General features: G+C 47.8%; 10 protein-coding genes across 10 annotated transcripts; 5 read left to right on the top strand and 5 right to left on the bottom strand.

Annotated features, from left to right (window-relative positions):
• Nucleotides 1-12: 12 nt before the first annotated feature.
• GGS22DRAFT_155677 (uncharacterized protein) lies at nucleotides 13-1779 on the top strand. Its single transcript, XM_047960248.1, has 2 exons — nucleotides 13-431; nucleotides 494-1779. The coding sequence occupies exons 1-2, from the start codon at nucleotides 287-289 to the stop codon at nucleotides 1366-1368; spliced, it is 1020 nt and encodes a 339-aa protein (XP_047822196.1). The 5' UTR covers nucleotides 13-286; the 3' UTR covers nucleotides 1369-1779.
• A 544-nt stretch (nucleotides 1780-2323) lies between these two features.
• On the top strand, nucleotides 2324-6421 carry GGS22DRAFT_96352 (uncharacterized protein). The gene is made up of 7 exons (XM_047968555.1): nucleotides 2324-3902; nucleotides 3960-4335; nucleotides 4407-4587; nucleotides 4652-4750; nucleotides 4823-5077; nucleotides 5143-5733; nucleotides 5804-6421. Exons 1-7 carry the CDS (start codon nucleotides 2414-2416, stop codon nucleotides 6197-6199), a joined length of 3387 nt encoding a protein of 1128 aa, XP_047822195.1. The 5' UTR covers nucleotides 2324-2413; the 3' UTR covers nucleotides 6200-6421.
• On the bottom strand, nucleotides 6246-8838 carry GGS22DRAFT_155674 (uncharacterized protein). The gene has a single exon (XM_047960247.1). The coding sequence runs from the start codon at nucleotides 8239-8241 to the stop codon at nucleotides 6643-6645; it is 1599 nt and encodes a 532-aa protein (XP_047822194.1). The 5' UTR covers nucleotides 8242-8838; the 3' UTR covers nucleotides 6246-6642.
• A 778-nt stretch (nucleotides 8839-9616) lies between these two features.
• GGS22DRAFT_185735 (Metallo-dependent hydrolase) lies at nucleotides 9617-11886 on the bottom strand (the record flags this gene model as incomplete). Its single annotated transcript, XM_047964368.1, has 3 exons — nucleotides 9617-9890; nucleotides 9946-10809; nucleotides 10859-11886. 3 exons carry the CDS (start codon nucleotides 11884-11886, stop codon nucleotides 9617-9619), a joined length of 2166 nt encoding a protein of 721 aa, XP_047822193.1.
• A 3229-nt stretch (nucleotides 11887-15115) lies between these two features.
• GGS22DRAFT_96323 (SRP40, C-terminal domain-containing protein) lies at nucleotides 15116-16775 on the bottom strand. Its single transcript, XM_047968553.1, has one exon. The coding sequence runs from the start codon at nucleotides 16670-16672 to the stop codon at nucleotides 15215-15217; it is 1458 nt and encodes a 485-aa protein (XP_047822192.1). The 5' UTR covers nucleotides 16673-16775; the 3' UTR covers nucleotides 15116-15214.
• A 232-nt stretch (nucleotides 16776-17007) lies between these two features.
• GGS22DRAFT_155666 (uncharacterized protein) lies at nucleotides 17008-17797 on the top strand. Its single transcript, XM_047960246.1, has one exon. The coding sequence runs from the start codon at nucleotides 17451-17453 to the stop codon at nucleotides 17682-17684; it is 234 nt and encodes a 77-aa protein (XP_047822191.1). The 5' UTR covers nucleotides 17008-17450; the 3' UTR covers nucleotides 17685-17797.
• Nucleotides 17798-17976: 179 nt separating this feature from the next.
• GGS22DRAFT_155665 (peroxisomal biogenesis factor 11) lies at nucleotides 17977-19966 on the top strand. Its single transcript, XM_047960245.1, has 2 exons — nucleotides 17977-18114; nucleotides 18832-19966. Exons 1-2 carry the CDS (start codon nucleotides 18069-18071, stop codon nucleotides 19722-19724), a joined length of 939 nt encoding a protein of 312 aa, XP_047822190.1. The 5' UTR covers nucleotides 17977-18068; the 3' UTR covers nucleotides 19725-19966.
• A 51-nt stretch (nucleotides 19967-20017) lies between these two features.
• On the bottom strand, nucleotides 20018-21871 carry GGS22DRAFT_155662 (uncharacterized protein). Its single transcript, XM_047960244.1, has 3 exons — nucleotides 21427-21871; nucleotides 20372-21359; nucleotides 20018-20318 (listed from the first exon to the last, which is right to left on the bottom strand). Exons 1-3 carry the CDS (start codon nucleotides 21778-21780, stop codon nucleotides 20149-20151), a joined length of 1512 nt encoding a protein of 503 aa, XP_047822189.1. The 5' UTR covers nucleotides 21781-21871; the 3' UTR covers nucleotides 20018-20148.
• A 263-nt stretch (nucleotides 21872-22134) lies between these two features.
• GGS22DRAFT_96295 (trimeric LpxA-like protein) lies at nucleotides 22135-22945 on the top strand. Its single transcript, XM_047968551.1, has 2 exons — nucleotides 22135-22631; nucleotides 22685-22945. The coding sequence occupies exons 1-2, from the start codon at nucleotides 22233-22235 to the stop codon at nucleotides 22874-22876; spliced, it is 591 nt and encodes a 196-aa protein (XP_047822188.1). The 5' UTR covers nucleotides 22135-22232; the 3' UTR covers nucleotides 22877-22945.
• Nucleotides 22946-23014: 69 nt separating this feature from the next.
• Nucleotides 23015-24694, bottom strand: GGS22DRAFT_185730 (amino acid permease/ SLC12A domain-containing protein; the record flags this gene model as incomplete). The annotated part of the gene is made up of 2 exons (XM_047964367.1): nucleotides 23015-24490; nucleotides 24548-24694. The coding sequence occupies 2 exons, from the start codon at nucleotides 24692-24694 to the stop codon at nucleotides 23015-23017; spliced, it is 1623 nt and encodes a 540-aa protein (XP_047822187.1).
• Between the last annotated feature and the right edge of the window lie 392 nt (nucleotides 24695-25086).

The raw sequence follows: 25086 nt of genomic DNA, 5'->3' as shown, positions 1-25086 counted from the left end.
AATAACATTACTCCAGCCTTGCATAATTGGGAGCAGACGAGGGGGCTGAAATGAGAAAGCGGGGGTTGTTCTTCTAGGGGGTGAGAAAGGTGTAGGTAGGTAGGTATTTAGGTACATGACTGGTACAAGGACTGGGGAAGCGGATGAGCTGAATCGTTGCATTGAGCCATTTGTCAAACCGAAAGAGGAGTGTAAGAAAATTGTCGAGATAAGCTAGCCTTGCCGTCATCCGTACAAGTCATCTTCAAACAAACTATACTGTGCCTGCTTGCGCAAATATTCGTCGATGGACGATTCCGACTTTGATTCTGAGCTTTGGGTGAGCGGGGAGGAGTCTGATTACGACGAGGATGATGAGATTGTACAGTACGCACCAAGGGCTGGAGATACGACCTTCAACCTCGAACTAACCCTAGACGCAGAAGCTGGAGGCAAGTATCCAAAGACCCTGTCTACAATATAACTAGGATAAACGCTGACCAGTATTTTGAAGACGTCCACACCCGCAACAGACCCGGGCAGATTCAGCGAGAAGTGGCGACCGAATTTTACGGTGGCCGAAAAAAGAGACCGGCTTTCAATGTCGGCGCCGTTGCTAAAGCTATCGTTCACGGGACGCTGGACCAAATTTCAAAAACACCTGCAACACTTCTAGTCTATGACTTCAAGTTTTTTTCTCACCGATCCACCCGCATTAAGGATGCGAACATCTCGTTTGAATTCCAGGCAAAGAGAGGTAGTAACAGCCTGGGACCCATGGTGACCGCAATCGCACCTTATGCGAAGCATATTATGATGAGGACTACCGAGACTGTAACAAGAACGATTGGTGGCGATGCCGGAATCCAAGGTGGATCTGTTGTGACCGGGAACGCCAGTGTTTACGGTGAGAAGTCGGTTGAGAAGATCACAACCCACGCCGCCGAAGTCGTGGGAAACAATCCAGCCGACGAGTGGAGTAACCGGTTTCTTGCCCAGTGGTCCCTATCAGAAAATGATTCGCAAGCAAGCGGTATAATGTCTCTCTTTAGAGCTTGCATTCTCCTCACACGGGATAACGATGAGGAGTTCTATCTCTATCCCACCGTTGGGGTGACGCCTGACTTGAGGACGCAATTGAAAGCACCTCTCTGGGGATTCCGGCGTCCTGACGACCCAATCAAGATAGTGCCAACAAGCACTGCAGTCAACAGGCTCGGAGACATCATCTCGAGCTCGAATTTGAGCTCAGGGATAAACAATCTGTGGGATTGTACCTTCTACACCACATTTGAAGATGCAATCAAGGCTTCAAGGCCACGGGTGACAACGGAGGACAACGCGGAGAAAGTTATGACCGTCGAAGAAACAAAGACGGCAGTACCCTAGAAGTTAGATTATTGATATACTTGCAACTTGTGAAAGCTGCAAAATGTACCAACCTCCCCTTCAGAGAAGAAGAAATAATAGAAGAAAAAGGCAAAACTACCTAGTTGAAGGTTTCCTGAACTTCAACTGTGACTACACTAGATCCACTTATTCTGAGACAGGTTAGTTAGTGTGGTTTGAGATGGTTCTGCACTGTGTAGCGGATTTCGCTTCATAATATACCCCTCACAGTGCGGGTAGCACTTTCTGTTTTACATGGCTGATGTACTTCATAGTGGCTGCGATGACTTCCCTCTTTTTTACTTCCTTCATCATCATTATTCTTGTCGTCCTTTGGCCTATACACCTGTTAAGCTATTTACCTACCTACATAGTATCTACCCAGTACATATTGATACATGGATATTCTTATTTCGTCCGTTTAACCGTCGTATAATGGCAGTCACGATATTCAACATCAATAACATATCTTGAACCCTGGCTGCCTGGCTGCCTTTCCATACGTACGTAGGTACAAGGCTCAAGCTAACGACGCGTAAAATTACGTTGCTATCTCTCAACCTTCCAATCGACATGGTAAGGTGGAGTAGGTGGCTTTGGAAATATCGATTATTCTACGAAAGGTGTGGTAGTACCTACGTCTCCTTGACGCCGAATCTACAGCCGCACTCTCATTTCCTTATCTAGCATATGATATGTAGGTAAGCTACCTATTCGGGGAGGCGGGCTTGCAGAAGCAGGCTGAAGACAAGTTGCTAGCCATCAATCCATTGGCGGAATCAATAACGTGAATCCTTGGTAAGGGTGTGTTGCATGCTGAAGTTGCATGAGGGTGTCAGCACAAAATATGTCCGTATCAAAGTACATCGAAGGTATAGCTACCTACTAGGTACAATACACAATTCCAGCCCCCAAGGGGAAGAGAGCCTTGTAGGGCCTTGATAGTTCAACGTACCTCATCCCCGATACATTTTTTTTTCGCTCGCTGTCCTTTACTCTACCTCCACCTGAACACCTTCTATAATTACCTACATTAGCCAGAGACATGCCTAGTAGCGACATAGATGATGATGAGTTATTCGGCCCTGATGAATCGGCCCATAATGAGCAGTATGGGGGGCAGCTTACAGAATCCGCTGAACTCAGCGAGGAAGAGAAAGCCTGGAAGGGTCAAGAGCTAGACCAGCAATGCAAAGATGTGTTAAACCTTCTCTCGCAAAACAAGAGACGGTGGGACAGCAGTGTCGGAAGCCAAGAAACCCCAATTCTCGAAGAGTACAAAAAGCGAACGCTCGCTGAGAGAAAGGGGGATAGCAATGAGCCTCTTCGAGCGACAGCACTCCATGTCCTTGCAAGATCCAAAGCCGAGTTCTACGCGGCGCGAAAAGATGTTTGTAAGCAGCTAATACGTTATCTCATCGAGAATCGGGTCAAAGACACGGACGAGCCTCAGTTTCCAGATGGGAAAAAGAAAATGTTAGTCCTCGAAGTGGCCTTAGTTTACGAAAACGACGAATTTATCGACTGTGTTGAAGAATGCCTCGGGGACAAATTTCCGGATTTTTTACATCTCCAAGATGATAACAAACGGAATTGTCTACACCACTTATTTGCTTGGCCCTTCGAACGGTCTGGGAAAAAGTCACTGCCGCAAAAGTCACCAGAAGACAATAAGTTATATTTAATTCAGTTGAGAAAACTTGCTCCCAAAGCCAAGCCAGAAACGCTTGCGTCTGCTGACAACGAAGGCAACACACCAATTCATTATGCCATGCACGTAAAGCAGTGCAACGATAGGGGCTACGAATACATTGAAATTGTACAGGACTTGATTCTCAGGGCTGACGAATTGATGATCAAGAATAAGACTCTGTTTAATAAAAAAGGGGAATCTCCGATCATGTACTGTCGTAACGTTATCATCGCTGCTAAGGAAGAAAAGAAAAAGAATGACGAGGCGAAGCAGAAATCAGTACCTCCACCCACTAAAGAAGAGAAGGCCTTGAATCAACCGCAAAGACCGGAAAGCCGGGCGGAAAGCCAATTCGATGGAAGTGGTTCCACGAAAAAAGCACAGCAGCTCGCAAGTCAAGGTGCCGCCTCGGGTAATCAGTACGTAAACTTTGGGATCCGAAATCGCGACAATCGGAATTACGCCGTGGAAAATCAAATCATGGGAAGTCAGGCGGTGACTATGAATACCTCTGCCACCTTAACCAGCCCTAGCCCCTTTCCAGAAGGGCATCGGCTACAGAAAGCACCTACAATCGATACTTCCCAAGACAGGATTTCGATTCAATACCAGTCTCAGATGCCACCGCCTAGTAGAAAGCGAGGACCGCCGACTCCAATTACAGCATCAAAGGCTGGTCTAAGTACGGGGGGCTCGAAGCCAACTAGAGGGAACACAACGCCTCCGGCAACCACGGGCGCGAAAGCAGCTAAGATATTATCTGACTTCCTCAAGGCGCACTATACGGGGACAAGGTCGGACTTAGATGCCCGTGATCTTATTTATGGCAGAGGCGCCGACGGTAAATATCTCTATTAAAGCATTGGATGTGCTCCCGCTAACATGACGGCTGTCTTAGGTTGGGCCACAAATCTATATTTCGACGCAAGAGGCCTACAAGATACCAAGAAGGTCTTAGAGCTATTGGATCGGATGAAAGCCGGCGGGTTCAGCACCATACTTTCGTATGTCAGCATCCCGGTTATCCGTCATGTCCCCGTTGTCCCTTCAGCGGCAGATAATGTAGACGTTACGAATCCTCGACCTGGGCGTACCGATCTCGTAGACGTATTCAATAAATTGTACGACGAGCTCAATGTAAGAGAGATTTTGCGGCTAGAGGTCGAAGATAGACATAAACCATCGCATACAGATGCCGCCATAGAGAAAGCAATCCAAGGGAGGGACTCGACAGTGGACCAGGCCATGCGCAAGCCCATTTCTATCCACACTTGGTAGGTCTGCAGTCAATTATACTATAACGTGCCGCCTCCGGCGTATCCGGCTAACGTGATAATTGCTGAAGGGATTGGCGTAAGCCTGATTTGAGCACCGATGTCATCGCCTTCGCCGCCCCCACCATCAAGGTAGTACACTTGTACTGGAGTGGCAATCAGACTGTGTTAAAAGCCTGGGGGTGCAGTGAAGGCATTCCCAGGTTACACTCGACAACTGGCGTGGAAAAGGTCGTCATTCATACCTCTCCAGTACGTTCTACTCTCTCCCCCAAAAATTGCTACCTACAGACATTGACACTGCCAATTATTCCAGGGTCTCGAAACCATAGATAGGATGAAAACGGCGATCAAGCGATTCAAAGATGCGTTGAAGGAAACATACCCAAATGTGGAATTTATCCGCTCAAACTCAGTGCGTTCACGATGTATCTAACCGCTTATATCCTCTAGACAACACTAATACCCATATCTTTGCATATTCTAGGGCAGAGATAATAAGGACAAGTTGATGAAGGAGCTTCTACGTCGTGGAGAATCACAGAAAGTGCAGATTGAATTCATCTACAACAACCAGATGGGCGATTACTTTGCCAACATAAATACCGGCGAAGAGGCGTCTGAGTACATCGATGACGATTCGACCGCAAAACAACATGTTTGGGTCGACGCCATGGACAGGTTTCGCAGTGCTTTAGCATCGATGATACCGCAGGTACCCTCTCCAACAGATCGAGTCAGAGTACGTATATTGATGCACCCCTATTAACTTAACTGTCCTACTTACATGCCTTTTTTTCTAACCAGGTTGCGCTCATCGATGACGGAGTGAATCTCGGCAGCGTCGACATGTACGGTGGCATTGTCAATGTCAACGGTCTCAGTTTCCACCCCTCCGACCGCCAAACAGAAAACCCATGGCACTATTCCAGCGGCGGCCACGGCACCATCATGGCCAATATGATTCTGCGCATAAACCCGTGGGTTGACCTCTTCGTCATCAAGATCCACTGCGGCGTAGCCCACAACCACGGACGGACCATCTCAGCCCACAGCGCCGCCGAAGCCATCCGAGCCGCCATCGACCTGAAGGTCCGGATCATTTCAGTATCGTGGACCATTAAATACCGAATAGCAACAGGAACTAGCTCAGCCCTAGATGAGAGCGACCCATCCAAACCCGCGAAAAAAGATGCCTTCACCCAGCTTAGAGAAGCTATCAACGAAGTGAAGAACAACGGCATTATCATGTTTTGCTCAGCAAGCGACGACATCCAGACCACCGCGATGAAGGTACTCCCATACAGCCAGCAGCCCGAGCATATCTTCCGTATCGGCGCCGCGCTCTGGCTGGGGCAGCGCGATCCGACGACGGAGACGCCGGATCGAATTGACTGGGTTAGTAGACATCTAGTATATCTTTTTTTAAAGAAGTCGCAAGTAGAATCCACCAACTAACCCACCCCAGTACTTTCCAGGAAACCAAGTAGCCGAAGCCAAAAACCCACGCTCGCAAGCCCCAGTCAAATACCACGACGGGTCCTCCGCGGGCACCGCTCTAGCCGCAGGCCTAGCATCACTAATCATGTACCTAGCGCGGCTCCTACAAACCCGCCACGCCGAGACGAAAGAAGCAAAGCTCTTTAAGGATATCGCCAAGGATCTAGAAGACAGGACGAAGATGAAGCAGGCATTAGACATGATCGGCAAGAAGGGAAACTACCAACAAGACAAGAAATACCTGCCCGTATGGGACATCTTCAACCCAGCGACGGAGATCCTGACGTCAGCCAGGGACGCGGGGCCGAAGTGGGATGCGTTGAAGAAGTTGGTGATGTCGCTTTGTTTGGAAGATGGTAGATAATAATAACAAGTACTGTAGATAGTTTATTTAATAATACCTATACAAAAACCCCATCATCATCCCAAGAAAACCAACGCTGACCTTGACACCCAAAACACCTCGCTTGTAAAAGTGCTATATATATACAATTCCCTTCCCGTTTCCCCACAATCTACCTATATAAAAACCTCGAAGGTTTATCTCATGCAAAACATGCCATGCCATGCCTTCAAACGTATGTCGTTATGCTCCCCTAACCATGCGGAATGGGACAGTATAGAAATATATCAATATGCAATGTAGATAAAACCCAACAAATGCAGAAACACAAAATTCGTATCGTATAGATCATACCAAGGCCATAGGTCTTCCAAATCAACTCGCTCATTCATATATGGGTATCCAACACAACTGATTTTCAAAACAGACGCGGCTAATAGTAGTATAAATATAGGCGAACCCGCCTACAATGTGCCATCGTTACCACGTCGGTCGCGGGGCTGCACCTCGGTATACGGCGCCGCCTGCTCAGCAGCATCGTAATCCCGCGACTGAGGTGGTTCTTTGACGATAGGGCTGCCGGTAAGTTCGCCGTCCATCATCTTCATGATGTCATCCTTGCGGCCGACTGCAGGCCAATTCTTAGTTCCATTCTTGGCAGCCTGTTCGGCTTCAGCAAGCCATTTGCGCCACTGCGGGGTGTCGGGGGCAGCGCCGCTGCGGTGGACCCAAGCCGTGCGCTGAGTTTCACGAACGGCGAACCATAGTGTGCGCGTGTAGCTTTTTACGCCCTCGCGGGGATCGGCGAATGTTGTTGTGTGGGCGTCCTTGGACTCTGGTGGAGTGATCTCCTTAATATCATAGCGGCTCAAGTCCCAGAAGTATCGCTTATCAAGCAACCCCATTGCCCAGTAAACACCATTCAACACGATATAACTGCAGCCAATGAAAATCTGTGTGTACCACTTGCAGTTGCCCAGCAAGATCACAGAGATCATCAATAAGCAGGTCCCGAGACCCATAAGTACTCTGTATGCCTGTCCACTAACGTGATACTGACACTCTTCGGTGCCCGAATAAAGCTCACGCGCGACCTCCTCCGTACATTTTATGAGAAGAAAGGCGCCTTCACGTGTGCGAATTATCACATCACCTTCAGGGACCTTGTTAGTGTGACTTCGGTTCATGAGGATAGGTCTCCACCACGAGGCCCAGCCAACAATGGAGCTAGCGAAGGAGACGAGCGACACAGCGATTATGGCCGTGCCATCTTGGTAACGGGCTGCCAGTCCAATTATGCCTAATGTGATCAAGCAAGAGAATATAGAGAGGATATGAAGAGGCGAGTATAAGGTTGCCGGGACTGCAGGCCTCGCGCTAGTGTTGACCAGTGTTGGATTAGCCGCAAAATCTTGAAGCTTCTCCTTCATTGTAGGTTGTCTCACGATCCCTTGTTTTGGTGCTCCAGCCTCAACATCGGTGCCTGAATTAAATAGTGTAGCTGTCGGAGTATCTGATCTCCTTTTTTCTGGCGTATCCGATGGAGATTCATTATAACGCGGAAGAGTGCGCCGGGTAGCAAGTCCCTGGGTTGGGGTAGAAGAGTTGCTCCCATGTCGTCGTCGATTAAACCACCATCTAGTTCTTTCCGTGAGCGTACGCGGGACCTCAACACCACCGGCGTTGTTTCGATCAGTATGTTTGATTTCGAGGACCTTAAAGGCAAAAGGCTGTAACTCGTCGAGAGGGTGAATGATGTTCGCAAAGAAGCCTACAGTATCGAGGGTGACACCACTATAGACACCGGTCATCTTGGCTGTAGTTTCGGGAAGGCGAACAGGTCGAGAGGGTTTCAAGAAAGCCTGAGGGGCGGGGATGATGCGCGGGAGGAGGCAGAAGATACTGGCTGTGATGGTCTGTGAATGTTCTGCTATAGACGATTCGCCTATAACAGCAAGTAGAGTGACGACATCTAAACGCCAACCCCAAGGACCCTGATCAGCAGGGTCATCCAAGTCAGAAGAGAACCATGCGGCTGCTGGTGGTCTACCGTCGTCAGCCATTGCTGGTCTTTCTCACAAGACACTTTGAACGACTTAGTCGTTTACTAAGGGCGTAACTGTGAATCAAGTCTGACCAATCTAAACCAGGCGGAGGAAGAATGTGGGTAGGGTAAGTAGTTTAATTCGAACCTAGATTGACTCGAGTTGGGTTCAAGGTTGGTGGAATGACGGACTGGAGCGAGTCGATTGAATTCGCCCGACCTAATTTATTAGGACAGAAAATAGCATGTTCAATTGCTTAACAAGTACATTTGAAATATATGGTATATATATAAGTCAATATATCCAAGAAGCAAAATAGTCAAAAATAATTTGAGAGAAGTGCAATGGAAAGGAGGAGATGAAGGAGAGAGAAAAAAGAGTCTTAAAACAAAGACGTCGAAGGAATCTTTTTGGAAGCTGAAGAGGAAAATGAATGTTTGTAGTTGCGTAGCTCGAAAAAGATATTTGAAGTTGGGGGATCCCTACCACGTTTTCTTCCTCTATTATGATTGGTTATAGATCGGAGGCCATCTCTTGTTAGTGCGTGTTAGTGGATCTTAGCGGTCCATAGTGGGTTTATTTGTTCTTTGATTCAAAAAAGTTTCAAGATACAGGGTCCTTACTAGTCCTGACAGGGTCTTCAACGCGCCATTAGCCGCTACGGCCCGCACTATTTTATACAGACTGTTCAGGCTCTGCCCAGTGCGCTGGCACGCGTTTAGTGGCCTCCGCGACTTTAAACTGATCGGGCTTAGTTTAGACTTCAAAGCGCCGATCTAGCTCCACCATAGCTTAAGCGATTCCACTGGTGTCACCCCTTTTCGGTCAAGAGCGGCGCAGATGGCTAACAACCACACTCAGCCTCCTTTGTTTGAGGGGTAACATCGCCATCAGCCAGCTGCCAAGATCATCAGCTAGTGGAAGCATCTCTTTGTTTCCGCCCGTGATCTGTGATATGCAAGCAACATCTCGGTGGGCAACGAAGTAAGGCATACCCATCAAACATGATACAATATGGAAAGATATTGTAATTAATTGACCCTTAAATCTGGATCCATTCAATCATCCGTCTCCTCGTAACGCCTCAAGCCATACTCATATGCAGGTTGGTAGGAGGTCGGGTAGAATGTTTTATAACAAGAAATCATCAGTATATTGTAAAGCACACCCAGATCTGAGAATATCCAGCTCGCGCTCTTCACTCCCAGATATAGATACGCTCTTCTATAAGTCTACTACTTACCACCGACTCCCCATATCATATACATAAGGTATCTAACTTCGTATCTAACTTCGTAAAATCATGAACCATCGTACCCGTCTCCACACCCCGCCTCGACGAACAGAAACGCCCCGTGAATGCCTAACACATGATGTGGCGCTATCATTAGGCTTACAGCTTATGCTCAGCCACTCGTATCTGCCGATTTTCCTCGATCTTACTCAACCTATCAAACCTCGTCGGACGCTGGGCAGACTGTTTCCCAAGCAGTTCGGGAATAAACTCTTCTCTCCATCGTCTTTCCCATTCCACCAAAATTCGTTCCCGTTCAACTACGCTCATGCAGGAGTGATCTATGCTCCATCTTGCAAGTTGACGCCAACCATACAAGTTCATATTCCGATTTCCAACCATAAATTCATAAAAGTCGTGAGAAAGTGTAGACCTAGTTATGAAAGTCAGCACATATTATTTTAGGTCGGGAAAACTTAAGAACCTACTCAAAGAGAGTGCCGTTATCACTATTTAATGAACAGTGAACTTCGTGGGCAAGTAGATCGTATATCCGGTGTTCGTCCATATGTTCCACCAGTCCTAGGACCATATTTGAAATGGGACACGCCTCGACGCAAACGTTCTTCGCCTTCATCTGTTCCATAATCTCTGGCTTCCCGGGAAGTGCATATCCGTGTCCAATCCGCTTAGCGTCGAGATCAAGCGCACATTGAAGATTGCCCTCGATATCGTCAGGGGTTTCGCCGCAGTGGAACAGGAATGGAATATCAACCTGTTCCGTTCGACAATCTTCCTGAAATTGTCTGAACTCTTCTTCGAAGTACCTCAACGGGTACCTCTTATCGTACGCTTCTTCGCCTACGAGGTCAAAGCCGGCGATATATTGCGGCCATCTCTTCTTCATTAGTATGCATTCACTTAGTGCTTCCTTCACCATTGGTTTAGGGAAAGATCGCGGTGTGCAGTAGATGACTTTCATCCCCCCCAAGGATGGCGTGTGGTCGTTGCCGAGTGGAATATCGCTGTTATCCGAATAAATCGGCTTTCCTTGAGGATCGAGCATCCTATTTTCTTTGATTTGTCCATCTTCATCCATGTCGCCGATGTCTTTCATAAAATTTTCATACTCTTCGACGATGATTTCCATTAAACCAAAGTTATTGAAGCTCCCTGCTCCGTTATCTCGCAGAACTTGGTTGCTCTTCATGAAATTTGGCCGAATCTCAGCGTACTGAACATTTTCTTTGACAAATTCCTCCAGACATTTTCTAGTATACGCTCTAAACGCCTTTTCATAGTTGAATAGGCCTTTCATCATTCTAGTGCGGCCGTTAAATTTCTCCCATGCTCTAAAGGTCTGTTAGCGAGTTAGCGCTCATTGATAAGGAATTGAAATACCTCGTTGCTCTCTGGCGAACATCTTTATATGGGCTGTTATGAAATTCCAGTTCGATATCCTTTGACCACTTCGCCTCTTCTGCTTTCCGTTGTCGCTCTTCTTTCTCCTCTTCCGTCTCTGGTTTCAATGTCTGATCTGATGGCTTCTTCACTGGGTTAAATATTAAGTCGATTTCCTTTCGGCTAAATATAAGCTTGCTTATAAGCCATTCATCGCAATCCATATCCATAGCCCATAATCCGTGTGCACCCGTTGCGTTGCTTTGCATATATTGTCGACCTTGACGTTGAGCATTCCACTCAGCGCGGAAATATTGATAGCGCATAAGCCCGCGCGGTTCATAATTTTCATCAAATAGATTGGGGCCTATTGCGTCCGCAGTAAATATGTCTTCATAATACGAATACCATGGGGGATCTTCGTCGTCGGATGATAGATTCTCTTTCATGCCTGCTATTTTTCTGTAATCCTGAAGTGTGAATACGATCTCACAATTATCGAAATCGGATTTAGATCGTAGCTTGTGAGTAGCACTCGATATGTACATATTTGGCATTCCTTTGGCTATATCCAGTAGAAATTGTGGAAGAAGGGTAGAGTTAAAGTGAAGATGAAGATGTGCGCCTTTAGGCATATGACGTGCGGCTTTAAGCAACTGGGTTTGCTCAATTATGCGTACATTCCGAGTGAAATGATCGGTAATAGAATGCGCTTGTTCTTGTTCATCAACATTAGAGAACAGCTTGTCGTCGGTTTGTCTTTTCTGTAGCACGACATCATTTGCGGCTTGCTCTTCCGGACTGGCATGATCCATCATGGCCGTTTGAAAATGGAAATCGACTTCAACCCCGCGCCCAGGTTTGGACGAGGGGCGACGAGCGGTTTTGCGATTTGAATTTCCAGTCATTTTGCCAAATAGGTGGCGTAGGTGAGATAATCGGAATTGTTTACGAGGAGGTTCATCTACAGCCTTCTCCTGCTGGCCGTCATCGCCGTCTTTAAATATACTGCTGCAGAAAGTACCCATCTAGCAATGACCCTGCACGTCATGCGCACAAAGCCTATGACTTATATGAGGGAGACCTGAGCTAGTAAACTGTTTGTGTAGATAAACCCTGGTCAGGTTTTCATAGTGTTGGGTCAAGCTTTGTTAACCCATCTGAGCGGTTCTGACTAGATTGTAGGTGGATGAAGCTATAAAAATATAAAAATGACCAAGATGAACGGTCGCATGGGGAAGTTCATTACCGCTGAGGTGGGCTGTGCCTGCCTACCATCACTTTCTACTCTTCCCTGAGCGTAAGGCTATCCGTGATGGGATTTGATAGGCTAACCTAATCCGGACTGAACTATTGACTATCTAGGTTAGTCTTGTAATGTATGTGTTACCAGCCCACCCACTACAGCGTCCCTATATGTACTCCAAAGCCATTTCCAAGGTTCCAGTGCCTAAGAAAATGGGAGGAAGAGACTTCGATCAAATATGTGTGGCAGATTTACGGGCTAACCAGGTACCTGACATTCTCATCCATGCCCCCAATTCCTTAAATCTCCCGACTTCTTTACGTTGAACTATCATCAATGATTCATTACGCCCAACTCACTTAGCTCGCTGTCTAGTACGAACCGTTAACAAACATTTTCTTCCCTTACTTGGCTGCTTGGGTACCTATCAGTTGATCTCTACATTCTTCTATATGTACACATTGATGGACCTTATGAGGAAATCCATATGACTAGTATGGATGACTGCCGTGTGGATTTACAAGCTTACCTTAGTAGGTATATCTGCCTAATCCTACCTCCGAAGCTACAGCGTAACGCTAATACCTAGTAGCGGTACTCGTCACCTGGCGATTTTTATCCGCGCGCTTCTTTCATTATAGCAAATATCTACTATGAAATATGCCACCAACTTCAAATATCCTCTAAGCGCTTGTTACAGACTATGATCAGGAATTCCACATTGTTTCCCTCTTGTCTAGTGTTTTTAAGACTGCTAAGCCACATTATCTACTGACCTATATTTCTTGAAATCTCCATTTCAGACACATGAGTGCCTTGTTGTTCTTCCTCACGATCCTATCTATTAAGGGAGGGCATCAAGTGTAAAATTTGGTTCCCTAAAATATACTCTACGCTACTTCACCGTCGCGGTTTCAATAGGCTCCTTTTCAATTGAGCTTCTTGTTCTGGATAGCTCGTGACGCTTCGCCACCAGAGCTGTTTTCCCTCACTAACCGACAATTCCTCTAATCGAACTACCTCCAAGGATCATACTCTGAACTAAGATCCCTTTGAACCGGAAAAATCCAACCGCCTCGCCCGAAGACCTGAACAATAGCGGAGGAGCTATTATAGCGTCCTAAGAGTCGACTGGCGGCAGCGAAACTCTAGGATACTCCCCCTAGTATTGTTTGCTCGCAATATTTAGCTCTGTGGATTCAATGAGGCTCAACGACAACATCGCCCCAAGAAATCCTCTAGAGAAGCAATCCATCATGATCATCGAATATCGTCGACTCCGTACACTTTCTAAGATCCACCCTGGGTGTCACCGCTCTTCTCTACCTTTTGGCTTTGGCTTTATGATTCATTAGCGGATCTAGCTAATGAATACATTGTAGAAACTGCCGATTTCTAGATGTCTACCATTACAGCCACATGACACACCCTCAGATCTGATCCTCTACCCCTTACTTTAGTACCAGCAAGCCTTTGAAGTTACGAGGGCTAATCTAAGAAGTCTAGTCAGCCTTGCGATGCTACGGATTTCCCCAATTCTTGATATCACAGTCGGCAACTTCGATGCTACAGCGACCAACAAAACATTTTACTGTTTCACGTTATACTCGCAAAGTCTGAGAAACTGATGAATCTTACAGTAGGTAACTATCACACAGCATATACTAATATCAAGTCGACTTTGCGACATTCAATATTGCCGGCCTAAATGCAATTATCTGTTTGACGAGTCGTAATCCCAACTACGGATCGTTTCAGGACCAGCAAATTATGAATTCTAATTGCGGAAAGGAAATATGCGCTGTGCTGATCATGAGTTTATTTCTTAGTCCATGGAAACGCTTTACTATTGTGCTTCTATTTTCTATGGGAACCATACCAAATTGTCTCACCACTCAGGAGTTAGGACACCATCATCTTAAACCCGAATTTACCGAGCTGATTCACGGGTGAAATACGAACAATCCAATCAGATATTTTACCTAGACGGATATTGCAACTCGGAATTACAATCCCTATCCAACAAATCGACTATGTCGGGATGAATGCCTAAGGAGAGCCGGTGAGTCAAACTAAGGAATCATGTAGTTTGGTACCTACTCATTTCATCACAACCGATTGCATATATGATTTTCAATCTTACTTCTAAGTTACTCCATATCACAGCGATCATCCCTTATACCTTAGGGCGAGTTTAAAACCCAAAGCGCTCACCGCCCATAAGGACCGATATCAAAGGAGGCGGTGCTGTAGTGAGATGTTACCATTGGGGAAACACCCCACTTCAGCACATTTGCGAGTGGAAGAACATCCAGGCATTTCAAGAGGGCATAGGCGAACTGATCAGCCTCGCGAAAGGCTATTCATCTAGATTCCCTTAGCTCTTTACTAGTTAATATCAATTTCTCCATTGAAGCACCACGAAGGATTGTGTAACAACAACCTCCATTTAAGGGGTATCCAATAGACATGTGACAGCTCACCTCTCCTATTTAATTATCAGCCAATGTATCACGTTGATAGACATTAATAGTATGATACGCGGCAAGCTGGGGTAGAATAGCAATGGTCTATTTGGTAACGAGTACCAACTCAGAACTGCAGAACTGTTGATATCAAAAAAGCAACTAAAAACCGCGCCGTCGCACTAGCTTATACACAAAGTTCCATGCTGGAACCACTCGTCCTCCTATCTAACATCGGCTTCCATTACTTAGTCTATAGGGTCCTGCCCGCCTAATGCGCAGCTCGCCAAAATCTAACGCATGGTATCTTCGCAAAAGTCGCCGTGCTACGACGACGACTGGGCTTCCGAGAAATGGTATGAATTGGTATCAAGTGGAAAAGAACAGGTTGCTAGCGCCGCTACGGACGCACGGATGGTCACTGAAGCAGACGTCATATAGGGGTTGACTGAAGTCGCACGTTTCGTCTAAATTAATTGAACTCGGGGTGCTCCGTTACCTCCAAGTGATGGGTGGATTCGTTGATACCGACTACGATACCTCCGAATTTCCAGGACTCTGAGACACATCCGTCCGTCCTCAACTCTTGCCTCCTTGAAGTGTCCTAGGCTTTCTTTTGAGTATCGAAACATTGATTCGAGGTTGCTAATCATCGAACTTAATGCTTCGACTCGTGTTGATATCCAAAGGACCACCCTTGTAGCTTCCCCTCTTTTTCTTGTTCTTTTCCTTAGTGAAGCCCTTACCCTTAGTCACGATTAGGTCTTGATGCGCTTTCTCACCATATCCGTGCGTAACATAGGCATTAGATGTCAATCTCGGGTCGACAGTGACGTCCTGGCGAATTCGAGAGAAGGGCGTATTCTGCGTCCTGGGAGCCTTCGTGCCATTCTTGCCCCTGTTGTTCGACTTGAGAGTTGGGTCAGGCGGAAGAGGCGCAGGTACGAACTCGGGCGAAACCTTATCTAATGTTGCAGAGGTATCCGATTCCGTACCGTTCACGACAGCGCCTTTGGTAGGTTGCTGTGGCTTTTCGTCATCTGAGTCGGAGTCAGAGTCAGATTCGCTGGAAGATGAATCAGATTCAGGCAGCGGTACTTCAGCAGCTACTTTCAAGTCCACCTCTGGTTCTTCATCGGAGTCGGAGTCTGACTCGTCGGAATCAGAATCGGAATCGGAGGAAGATGAATCGTCATCTTTGGGCTTTGTGGCTTTGGGTTTAGCCTCGTCTTCATCGGAGGAGCTGTCATCTTCAGATGAATCGGAAGACTCCGACGACGAACTCTCGTCAGAGCTCGAGCTGGTCTTCGCCTTCTTCGCCTGCGGTCGTTCATCCTCCGAATCCGAGTCTGCTGAGTCAGAATCGGATTCAGAGGAACTTTCGCTGTCAGACTCTGCCTTACGTTTCAATGGGTTTGCGCCAGATTTGGCAGCACCAGTGACCTTCGTAGCAGGCTTTGCTTTTTCTTCCTCTTCGCTGTCGCTTTCACTATCGCTGTCACTATCTTCGGAACTGGAGCTCTCAGAGGAGCTGGATTCTTCAGCAACAGGTGCATCAGCCATAGCTACATCTTCGGCATCATCGCTGTCACTTTCGCTCTCGGAACTTGAGCTGTCGCTGCTCTCGCTCTCGCTACTACTGCTGCTAACTTTCGTAATTTTCTGCAGAGGGTCATCTTTAACAAGAACGGGTGTATTTCCCTGACTGGCGAAAGTCTTCCATGTTTGGAAGACGCTGACGAGTGAGTGATGTTCCTTGTCCTTCTTCTTTTCAGCGCTCTGTTCCTTCCAGCCCTTCTTCGCTCTCTGCTTTTGGAATTCGCGATGGGCGTTGCTAAAGCCTTGGTCGGATAAGAACGATTCGACTAGGTCCATAAGTTGAGTCGGTGGGACCTGGCTTCCACTTGCCGAAGTCGAGGATGATGCAGCAGGTGCGCGTGCGGTTGTTGGCTTAACAGCCTTTTGGCTTTTCTTAGCCATTGTGGGTGTTGTGTCGTCCGATGGTACAGATTTAGACAATTTGGTAGAATTATTAGTAAATAGCCAAGCAGGAGGCCGCTGAGAAAGTGTAGAAGGAGCTATAGTACGCGAATTGCTTGTCATAACCTCAAAAACTGGCAATGGATCAAGGCAAGTTTCTCTCGCCCATGAGAAGGTACATACAGCAAAGGAAATAATTCAAACGAAGAGAAAATCTAGATGTCGCATCTTTCAGATGAAAAAAAAAGAATTGTGGATCGAGATAAGGACCCCACTTTCTGCCGCGACCATTTGAATTCACCGCCTGCATGGGCTGCGATTCCCGTCATTATTGGAGTTGACAACTTGAGGTAAAGTCTTATCGATAGCAATATTCAGGGGTTTGGTATATGGATCCACACATACGTAGTTGCGACAATAGAAATGACCGCCGTCCTTCTTCCACTATTAAACAAGATAATTGGTATAGATCGTTAAAATGGGAATATCACCTTATTATCTCGATAATAGGCCTTTGATAGTAGCAATTTCTATGAAACTACGATATAAAATTCTTCTATAATCCCGACTTTCTTTACAATGCAGATGAAACCGATGAATATCTGAAATCATATGGGGAAGATCAAAGAATATCTTGTTTCAATACTGAGACGAAATACCATACTCACTCTTAAACCAAACACCATCTCAATAACTACCAGAGAACCATTCTTGCTATTATGGCCTGACATATCCTCAAACCTGGTCTAGGAGAATATCCTCCGCTTTAGGATTACTTCAGAAGTATTTCATTTACATTGGAAGCTTCATACATTAAATATTGGTCTGGTCTGGGTATTAAAACTCCTAATTCTCAAGAGTCTCAAGCTTCAAGGCGCAGAGCGATTCAAGAGTCTTACGAATGAATTCGTTGCTGTTGCATCCAGCGATATTGACGATGTTGACAGGTCGATACATCGTTGAAGAGTCATTGTCGAAGAGCTTGTGGTACCCGAGTCACGGCATCTTTATGTGGAAAGAACTCTGGCTTAAGAGCATTCTACTCTGGAAGAATGCCTGTTTTAGTGCTGATATGTCTTTTCGGAACATGGCATTGCGAACTACCTTGAGGCTTTCAAGTTACGATGTTTACTAAGGACAAACGTTACATAAGCTATGATGCTTCCGAGGTCCAATATGTTTGACGCTACTAATATACGGTACTTGATCTACGAACCCGCGACACTATGATACACTAGGCAGTACTAGGTAGTCAAGCTTCTTAAATACTGGCAATTGACATCCATATTCCATCAACAATAGGAACCTTGAAGAATATAATCTTACATAATGAAGAGGCTTGAGGAAGAAGGAAGACTCGGACCCGCAAATCCTTCGGCTCTTGCCGCATAACGCGATCTGACCGATCTAATAATAACCCCTCCGTCATTTCATCCAGCTGTTTAGAATCTTCAACCTTTGTTTTATCTTCATATGTAAACATCTATATTCCATCTTGTTGTAACGATATACCGTCAACATGTCTCAAACTTTCGAGACATTTATTAAATTCACAACCGACTCAGGTACGGTCTAACTTTCTCTATCCTCTCCACAATCAACCCGACATCGTGGGGTGTCGGAGCTCCGAAATAATTGGCAACTCAAGTGGTTCCGCCGGAGAAGCAACTCATCTCATCATATCGTCTCAATCAATAGTCTGCTATCTCAATTAGAATGAATTCCATATGATCAATTGGATTTTATGCGCTCTAAGATAATAAGACTTATACTGGGTGGTGTTTGCCTTGATTCTCAACAAGAGACCCTGGCGCATTGCATACATCTTTACAAATCCCAAGCCAAACACCAAACGATAAAAACTCGCGGGTTCATATCCCGATATACCTTCTCATATCAATCCCTAAAGAGTAAATTACGCCATCGTTGCGAACCTTCGTAAAACCAAGGCTGAGGTGAGCTACCGGTCTCGGAGCTCTGGCGCTCAGCCGATACTCCTCAGCTCTTGGTAAAATGAGAGCATTCTAAATAGCTTCTAGCTACACAAGATTCGAAGCTTCGTTATGGGTAGCTCGATAGATGAGTGGGATAAATACCCGCAACGTTCATCTGATCTGTGCAAGCTCTTATAATACCATTCAATCTCACAATCAACTTCCTCGCCCAGTGGTCTACTATCACCTAACCTTCATTCGTCTACATATTTCATCCAAACACACCCGATCTCCCAAAATACAAAACCCCAACTAAACTCGTCACATATTAACTAACAACCCTCACAGTCGGCTTAGAGCGCACATTCCGGCTCTTCCAATCCATCGTCCAAATCCTCTCCTTCTACTCCATCCCCTTCGACCTCCTCCTATACACTCTCAGCAGCAGCACCGGCCAAATCCCCTCATCAAGCACCATCCGCATAGTCCTCAAATCCCTAAACCAGCGCCTGGGCCTCGCGCGGCGCTTCTTCCGCGTCTTCCGCTCCCTCGAATCCTTCAACGCCGCCCAAAAGCTCTCCAACCGGCTCACCTCGCCCAACACCTGGGCAGGCGCAAACCGCGGCCTCCTCGCCAAAGCCGTCCCCTGGATCGACGTCTTCGGCAAGACCTTCAACGGGCTGTATCTCCTCCTCGAAGCCTCCACCCTCATCGACGCGCTGCAAATCCCGAACCTAGCCCTCTTCTCAACCCCCCAAGAAAAGCTCATCAGCACCGAAGCCCAGCGCTTCTGGCTCTTCTCCCTCGTCTGCGGCGCTTTATACCACGCCCTCGAGATCCCGCTCCTAATCGCATACTTCCCACCCCCCAAAATCGACGAGCCGTCCAAAACACAAAAAGACATCGACGAGCGCTTAGACAGCGAAAAGATGAGCGAGAAGGAACACGAAGAGTACCTCGCCCGCGCCTCGGCGAAAAGAGACGAAGCGACGAAGGCGTGGGCGAAGCAGGTCTCGGGTATGGTCTGGAAGCTGGGACGCGTGGCGATGGCGAACGCGCTGGATGTAGTCTTGCCCGGCGTCGCGGTGGGGTGGATTAAGGCGGACCCGGGGACGGTGGGTGTGGCGATGCTGGTTACGACGGTTTTGACGAGTGTGGATGTGTGGGAGCGGTGCGGGCGGGAGATTCGCGGGGTTAAGGCCGCGGATGGTGGGTCTTGGGCGATTCCCCGACGGGCTTGAGGGGACGGTAGTCGTTTGCGACGGATTCGGGGATGCCGGGTTTGGTCACCCCGCTTGAGTTTATTGGATAGGTAGGTAGGTAGGCTGGTGGTAGGTATCGGGTTGTGTGATGTAACGTTGGGAATAAGATCTGGGAATGAGACTTACGGGGGTTGGGGGTTGATGGGGATTTGGATATAAGATAGACTTATATAGGTGTTATGTGCGTATGATGAGTTTCATCTATGAAAAGAATTCACGAATCGACTTCGCTTTCGGAAGCATGAATCACGTCATGATGTTGAGAGTAAATCTTGTTGGAATCAAATGCCTTCATTGCGTGGATATGTACAAGGTAACAAATATTTGTGGTGTACAGAGTAATTCTTTTGACCCTTCGAATTACGCCATCTAGCTATGTGTATTATAGGCAAACCACTTAAGTCTATTGACCAGGGGCAACCAGCTTGCCTTCCGCTCTGGTGTTGGGATGCCATCCGCCAGCTAGAGCGGGTGCACCGTTCTCGGCCCTGTATTTCGCCATCCTCGCCTCTAACTCAGGTCTAAAATGACGGATGAGACCTTGGATGGGCCAAGCAAAAGCCTCACCAAGAGCTATGGAATATTAGCAATGTTCTTATTATAGTCGTTGAAGAATGGTGACTTACCGCAGATGGTGTGGCCTTCAACCTGTTTTGTTAACTCCTGCAACATATCAATTTCCCGCTCACGACCCATTCCCTTTTCAAATCGGCTCATGATCTGCTCTGTCCACTTGCTACCCTCTCGACACGGTGTGCATTGTCCGCAAGACTCGTGTCGGTAGAAATGACTTAACCGGGCAATGGCTCGGACTACATCGGCGCTCTTGTCCATGACAATGACCGCAGCGGTACCAAGACCGGATTGACTATCCTTGAGCGCGTCGAAGTCCATTAATTGGTCATCACAGACATTCTTGGGGAGGATAGGAGTAGAGGAGCCACCTGGGATAATAGCAAGTAGATTATCCCAGCCACCCCTAACACCACCGCAGTGCTTCTCGATGAGCTCTCGTAGGGGGATGCTCATTTCCTCTTCGACGGTGGCGGGGTTGTTGACGTGGCCGGAAATACAGAATAACTTGGTTCCTTGATTCCGCTCCCGGCCAAAGCCAGCGAACCAGCTACCTCCTCTTCTGCAGATCGTGGGGGCAACGGCGACAGTCTCCACATTGGCAACCGTTGATGGGCATCCGAAAACACCGACAGCAGCCGGGAATGGAGGCTTTAGACGGGGCTTTCCGGGCTTACCCTCTAAAGACTCGATGAGGGAAGTCTCCTCACCACAGACGTAAGCACCGGCACCACGATGTACGTATACGTCGAAATCGTAACCGGAACCGCAGGCATTCTTGCCAATTAATCCATCGGCGTAGGCTTCGTTGATAGCCTGCTGTAAAACAGCGGCCTCGTAGATAAACTCTCCACGGATGTAAATATAGGCGGCGGTAGCGTTCATGGCTCGACCAGCAACTAAACATCCCTCGATAAGTTTATGGGGGTCTTTTCGCATGATTTCTCGGTCCTTGCATGTGCCGGGTTCGCCTTCGTCGGCATTGACAACAAGGTATCGGGGTTTCGTGTCCTTGTCCCAATCTTTGAAGTTCATAAACGACTATATCGTCAGTTGATTAGTGGTAAATTCCGGCTGGAGTTTCTTAACCTGGCATAATCGGACGTACCCATTTCAGGCCAGAAGGGAAACCGGCTCCTCCTCTGCCCCGTAAACCGGAAGCTTTAATCTCGCTGATAATCCAATCGTGTCCCTTCAGAATTATTTCCTTCGTCTTGTGCCAATCTCCCATCTTCTTAGCAGACTTTAAATCGGCGGGGAATCGGCCGTATAGGTTTTGAAATATGCGATCTTGGTCTTTTAGGCCGCCATATACACGTTTCGGGGTGCCATCTTGGACGGTCGCGAAACTTCGGCTCTGTTGGGATGCGGAGGCCTGTGGTATTCTGGAGCAGGATGGTAAGGCGACTCGTGACAATGCCTTCGCAGACACTGCCGACGGCGCGGTGGTCCTTGATAGCATTTTGAGAGTATTCGGGCGCTCAATTGAGCATAGGGAGTGGAGAGTCCGAATAGCGACGGGATTTATTTGATAGGTTTTGTCGTTGAAAAGGTGAGGCCTTTGAATAGAAATGACAGCATCATGATTGGCTCAATATCAAAGTGGATCTATATCTGTGGCGATCCGAAGCTTGAACCACCTTCAGTTGTGGCTAGTAGCTGAATAATGAGGTCATTCTAATCATCCATTCGCCCATGATGACCCACACTTACATTGCTGTATGCTTATCTAATCAATTGCCGACACCATGCATGGATCGTCATTGATAACGGCGATAAGGAATCTGGTATGTATTTTAATTAATTATTCGGGGCCATCGATTTCGAACAAACAAACAATAGCAAGCAATAAGCTCGAGTCCATCGACATCCTTGTCGTCGACAACCCCCACTTATATTCGATATGAGAGCAAGATGTCATCATCCAAACGTCAATCTATCGTCCCGCGTGTCCATTCTGGTCCTAAAGCGCCTGTCAATTTCTCTCAATCCATAATAATAGCTGACTCGGCCCTTCTGACCGGAAACCACACGATCAACATTAGCTCCGAGTCTGTCGTCCATCCTCGAGCAAAGCTAGACTCTTCCAATGGACGGATAACCATTGGCCGAAGATGTATTGTCCATGAACGAACAAGCATCGGAGCATTATCCGCAGACCCAAGACCGAGCGAAACTCGTGACGGCGTATTCATTGGCGACTATGCTACGATCGAGGTTAGCGCCGTGGTCGAGTCTGGAGGCACCCAGATTGGTGACGGATGTTTGGTCGGTGTAGGATGTAAGATTGGAAAAGGGGCGAAACTCGGAAAGGTGTGTTGTACATTTCGATATTGAGGTCCTCACACTAATATCACCTGGAATAGCATTGCACCATAACGCCGCAAAGCGTTGTGCAGCCCTTCGAGATTATCCCGAATTTTACTGTTATCTACTCGAACGGAACCAGACGAATCGACAAACGCGGCGTATCGGAGCTGAAAAATAAGGCCCAGGCTCGTCAGATCGAGATATTGAGGAAACTTATACCCAGCAATCCCAACAAATTCTTGTCTTAATGAGTGTTTCGAATACCCGGCTGGCGTTTGTTCAATTCGTATACTGATACCCAATTCAATATAAAATGTCTATTCATGTTCAAAATGGCTCTTTTGATTTAGTATCCTCCCTAATACTCCGACTCTACTCATCATACTTCAACTGAAAACGAACCGTTTAACCATGACATACCATGGGACACTAGCTTTCTCCGAATCGCCATCTTGAACATCCCCCGTCGGATACTCCCGCCTACCAGTCACGAGGTCAGCTTCATCGGGCCCTATAATCTTCGTCCCCTTCACCACCTTCCAGCCGACATACAAGACCACAAAAATCGCGATGACGACATACGAGAAGACGAAATCCACCGCGTGGAAGCCGCCCACGAAGACCTCATACCCGGAAATGAAAACCAGGAAGACATTCAGCGCGACGACAAACCACGCACCATACGGGTACAAGAACGCCTTATACGGCAACTCCTCAACCCCGCGCCCCTGGCGCACCCACGCCCGACGCAGCCGTATATGCGTCACGCCGATCATAGCCCAAGCGATAAACGTAGCGTCCCCCGAAATCGTAATCAAATACGTAAACACCTTCCCGGGCGTCGCCGCGATATTCAGCAACGCCAACAGTCCCAGCGCATTCGAGAACACAATCGCGTTAACCGGGACCCCGTTCTTCGTCGTCTTCGCGAAAAACGCAGGCGCGCGCCCCCGAGCAGCTAAAGCCGCGAGGGCCCGCGAGGCTACGTAGATCGCGCTGTTGACGCTGGAGAGCTGCGCCGTGATCATAACTACATTCACCAGATTCCCGCCGGCGGCCCACCCCGCGTGCGCGAACGCGATGCTCCACGGCGACTGCGCCGACTTGCTGGTTGCGGTCAGCAGGCCCGGCTCGTCGGAGGCTACGATGATGCCCGCGAAGAAGACGAGCCCGAGAAAGATAACTAGGATACGGTAGAAAGTCTGGCGGATCGCTCGTGGTAGATCGCGCGCCGGGTTGCGGCTTTCGGCCGCGGTGAGCGCTAGCATCTCCGTGCCGCTGTAGTACACGGCAGCCAAGACGAAGGTCCGGCCGAACCCGGAGATCCCGTTCGCGATTGCGCCCGGGTCACGCCAGTACCGGAAGCCGATGTACGTGCCGCCGATAGCACCCGTGTTAATCAAGATAGCGACGAGAAAGCCGCCGACGACGCACAGCAGTTTCCAGCACGCGAGCCAGAACTCCATCTCCCCGTACACGACGACGCCAAGGAGCGAGGAGCACTGGAAGCCGACCCAGAAGATGATGATCCAGACGTAGGGGGGCACGGCGTCGGTCCAGAGACCCATGATCAGCGAGATGTTGTTATAGTCGTTGGCGATGTTGGTTACCCACGCATACCAATAATTGACTCCGAGACTGAAAGCCAGCGCTGGGTCGACGAAACGGCCTGCTAGCTCGATGAAGGCACCTTGGACTGGGAAGAGAGTGGTCATTTCTCCGAGACTCTGCATTACGAAGTAGACGTCTATCCCGATTATTATGAAGCAGATTAGTGCGCCGACGGGCCCGCTGTATGCGATTGCCGAGCCGGTCCCGTACCAGATGCTGGCTCCTACAACGCCGCCGAAGGCGATCATTTGCTGGGTTGGGGGTTAGATGTTGGCGTTCGCGTATGGGAGTGTGTAGGCTGTGCTTACTAGGTGGCGATTCTTGAGGCCGCGCTGTAAGCCGTCGTCGATGACATTGCCGTTGCTGGCAAGAGCAGCGTCTGCGGTCTCGGGAGAGACATCGCTTGAGCTTGGGGACTTTTCGTCGATAGTTCCTGAGGTTGTTGGTGTGCCCATAGTTGCGTTTAGGAGATAGGCGGTTTCCAGAGTACCTAGCAGTTAACAATATGCCAGGCTTAATCAGCCGCCATAAACCACCTCTTAAATACTATCACGTCACTAATTACAACCAACAAATTGAGTCAACAATCCAACTCGAACACAAATTCATATTCTTTCTCAAGCTAGGAAAGGCATACCGAGGAACTCAGTACTTTACATATACGACTAGTCGCTCGCCATTGGCTAAACAGGGTTACATTGGAGATCGCGACATCTAAGTTCAGTAAGTCTTATCGTATACCCAGTCAAGGAGGTAGTCTAGGTTAGATACGTCTGCCGATAAGCACGTAGTAAGCTTCGGCGTATGCCTTGTCGATTGACGGAGGTGTGATATGATACCATACAGA

This window comes from Annulohypoxylon maeteangense, assembly GCF_022496945.1.
Source record: "Annulohypoxylon maeteangense strain CBS 123835 unplaced genomic scaffold GGS22scaffold_3, whole genome shotgun sequence".
In the NCBI taxonomy this organism is placed as follows: Eukaryota; Fungi; Ascomycota; class Sordariomycetes; order Xylariales; family Hypoxylaceae; genus Annulohypoxylon; species Annulohypoxylon maeteangense.
This window is presented reverse-complemented; position numbering and strand designations above follow the sequence as displayed.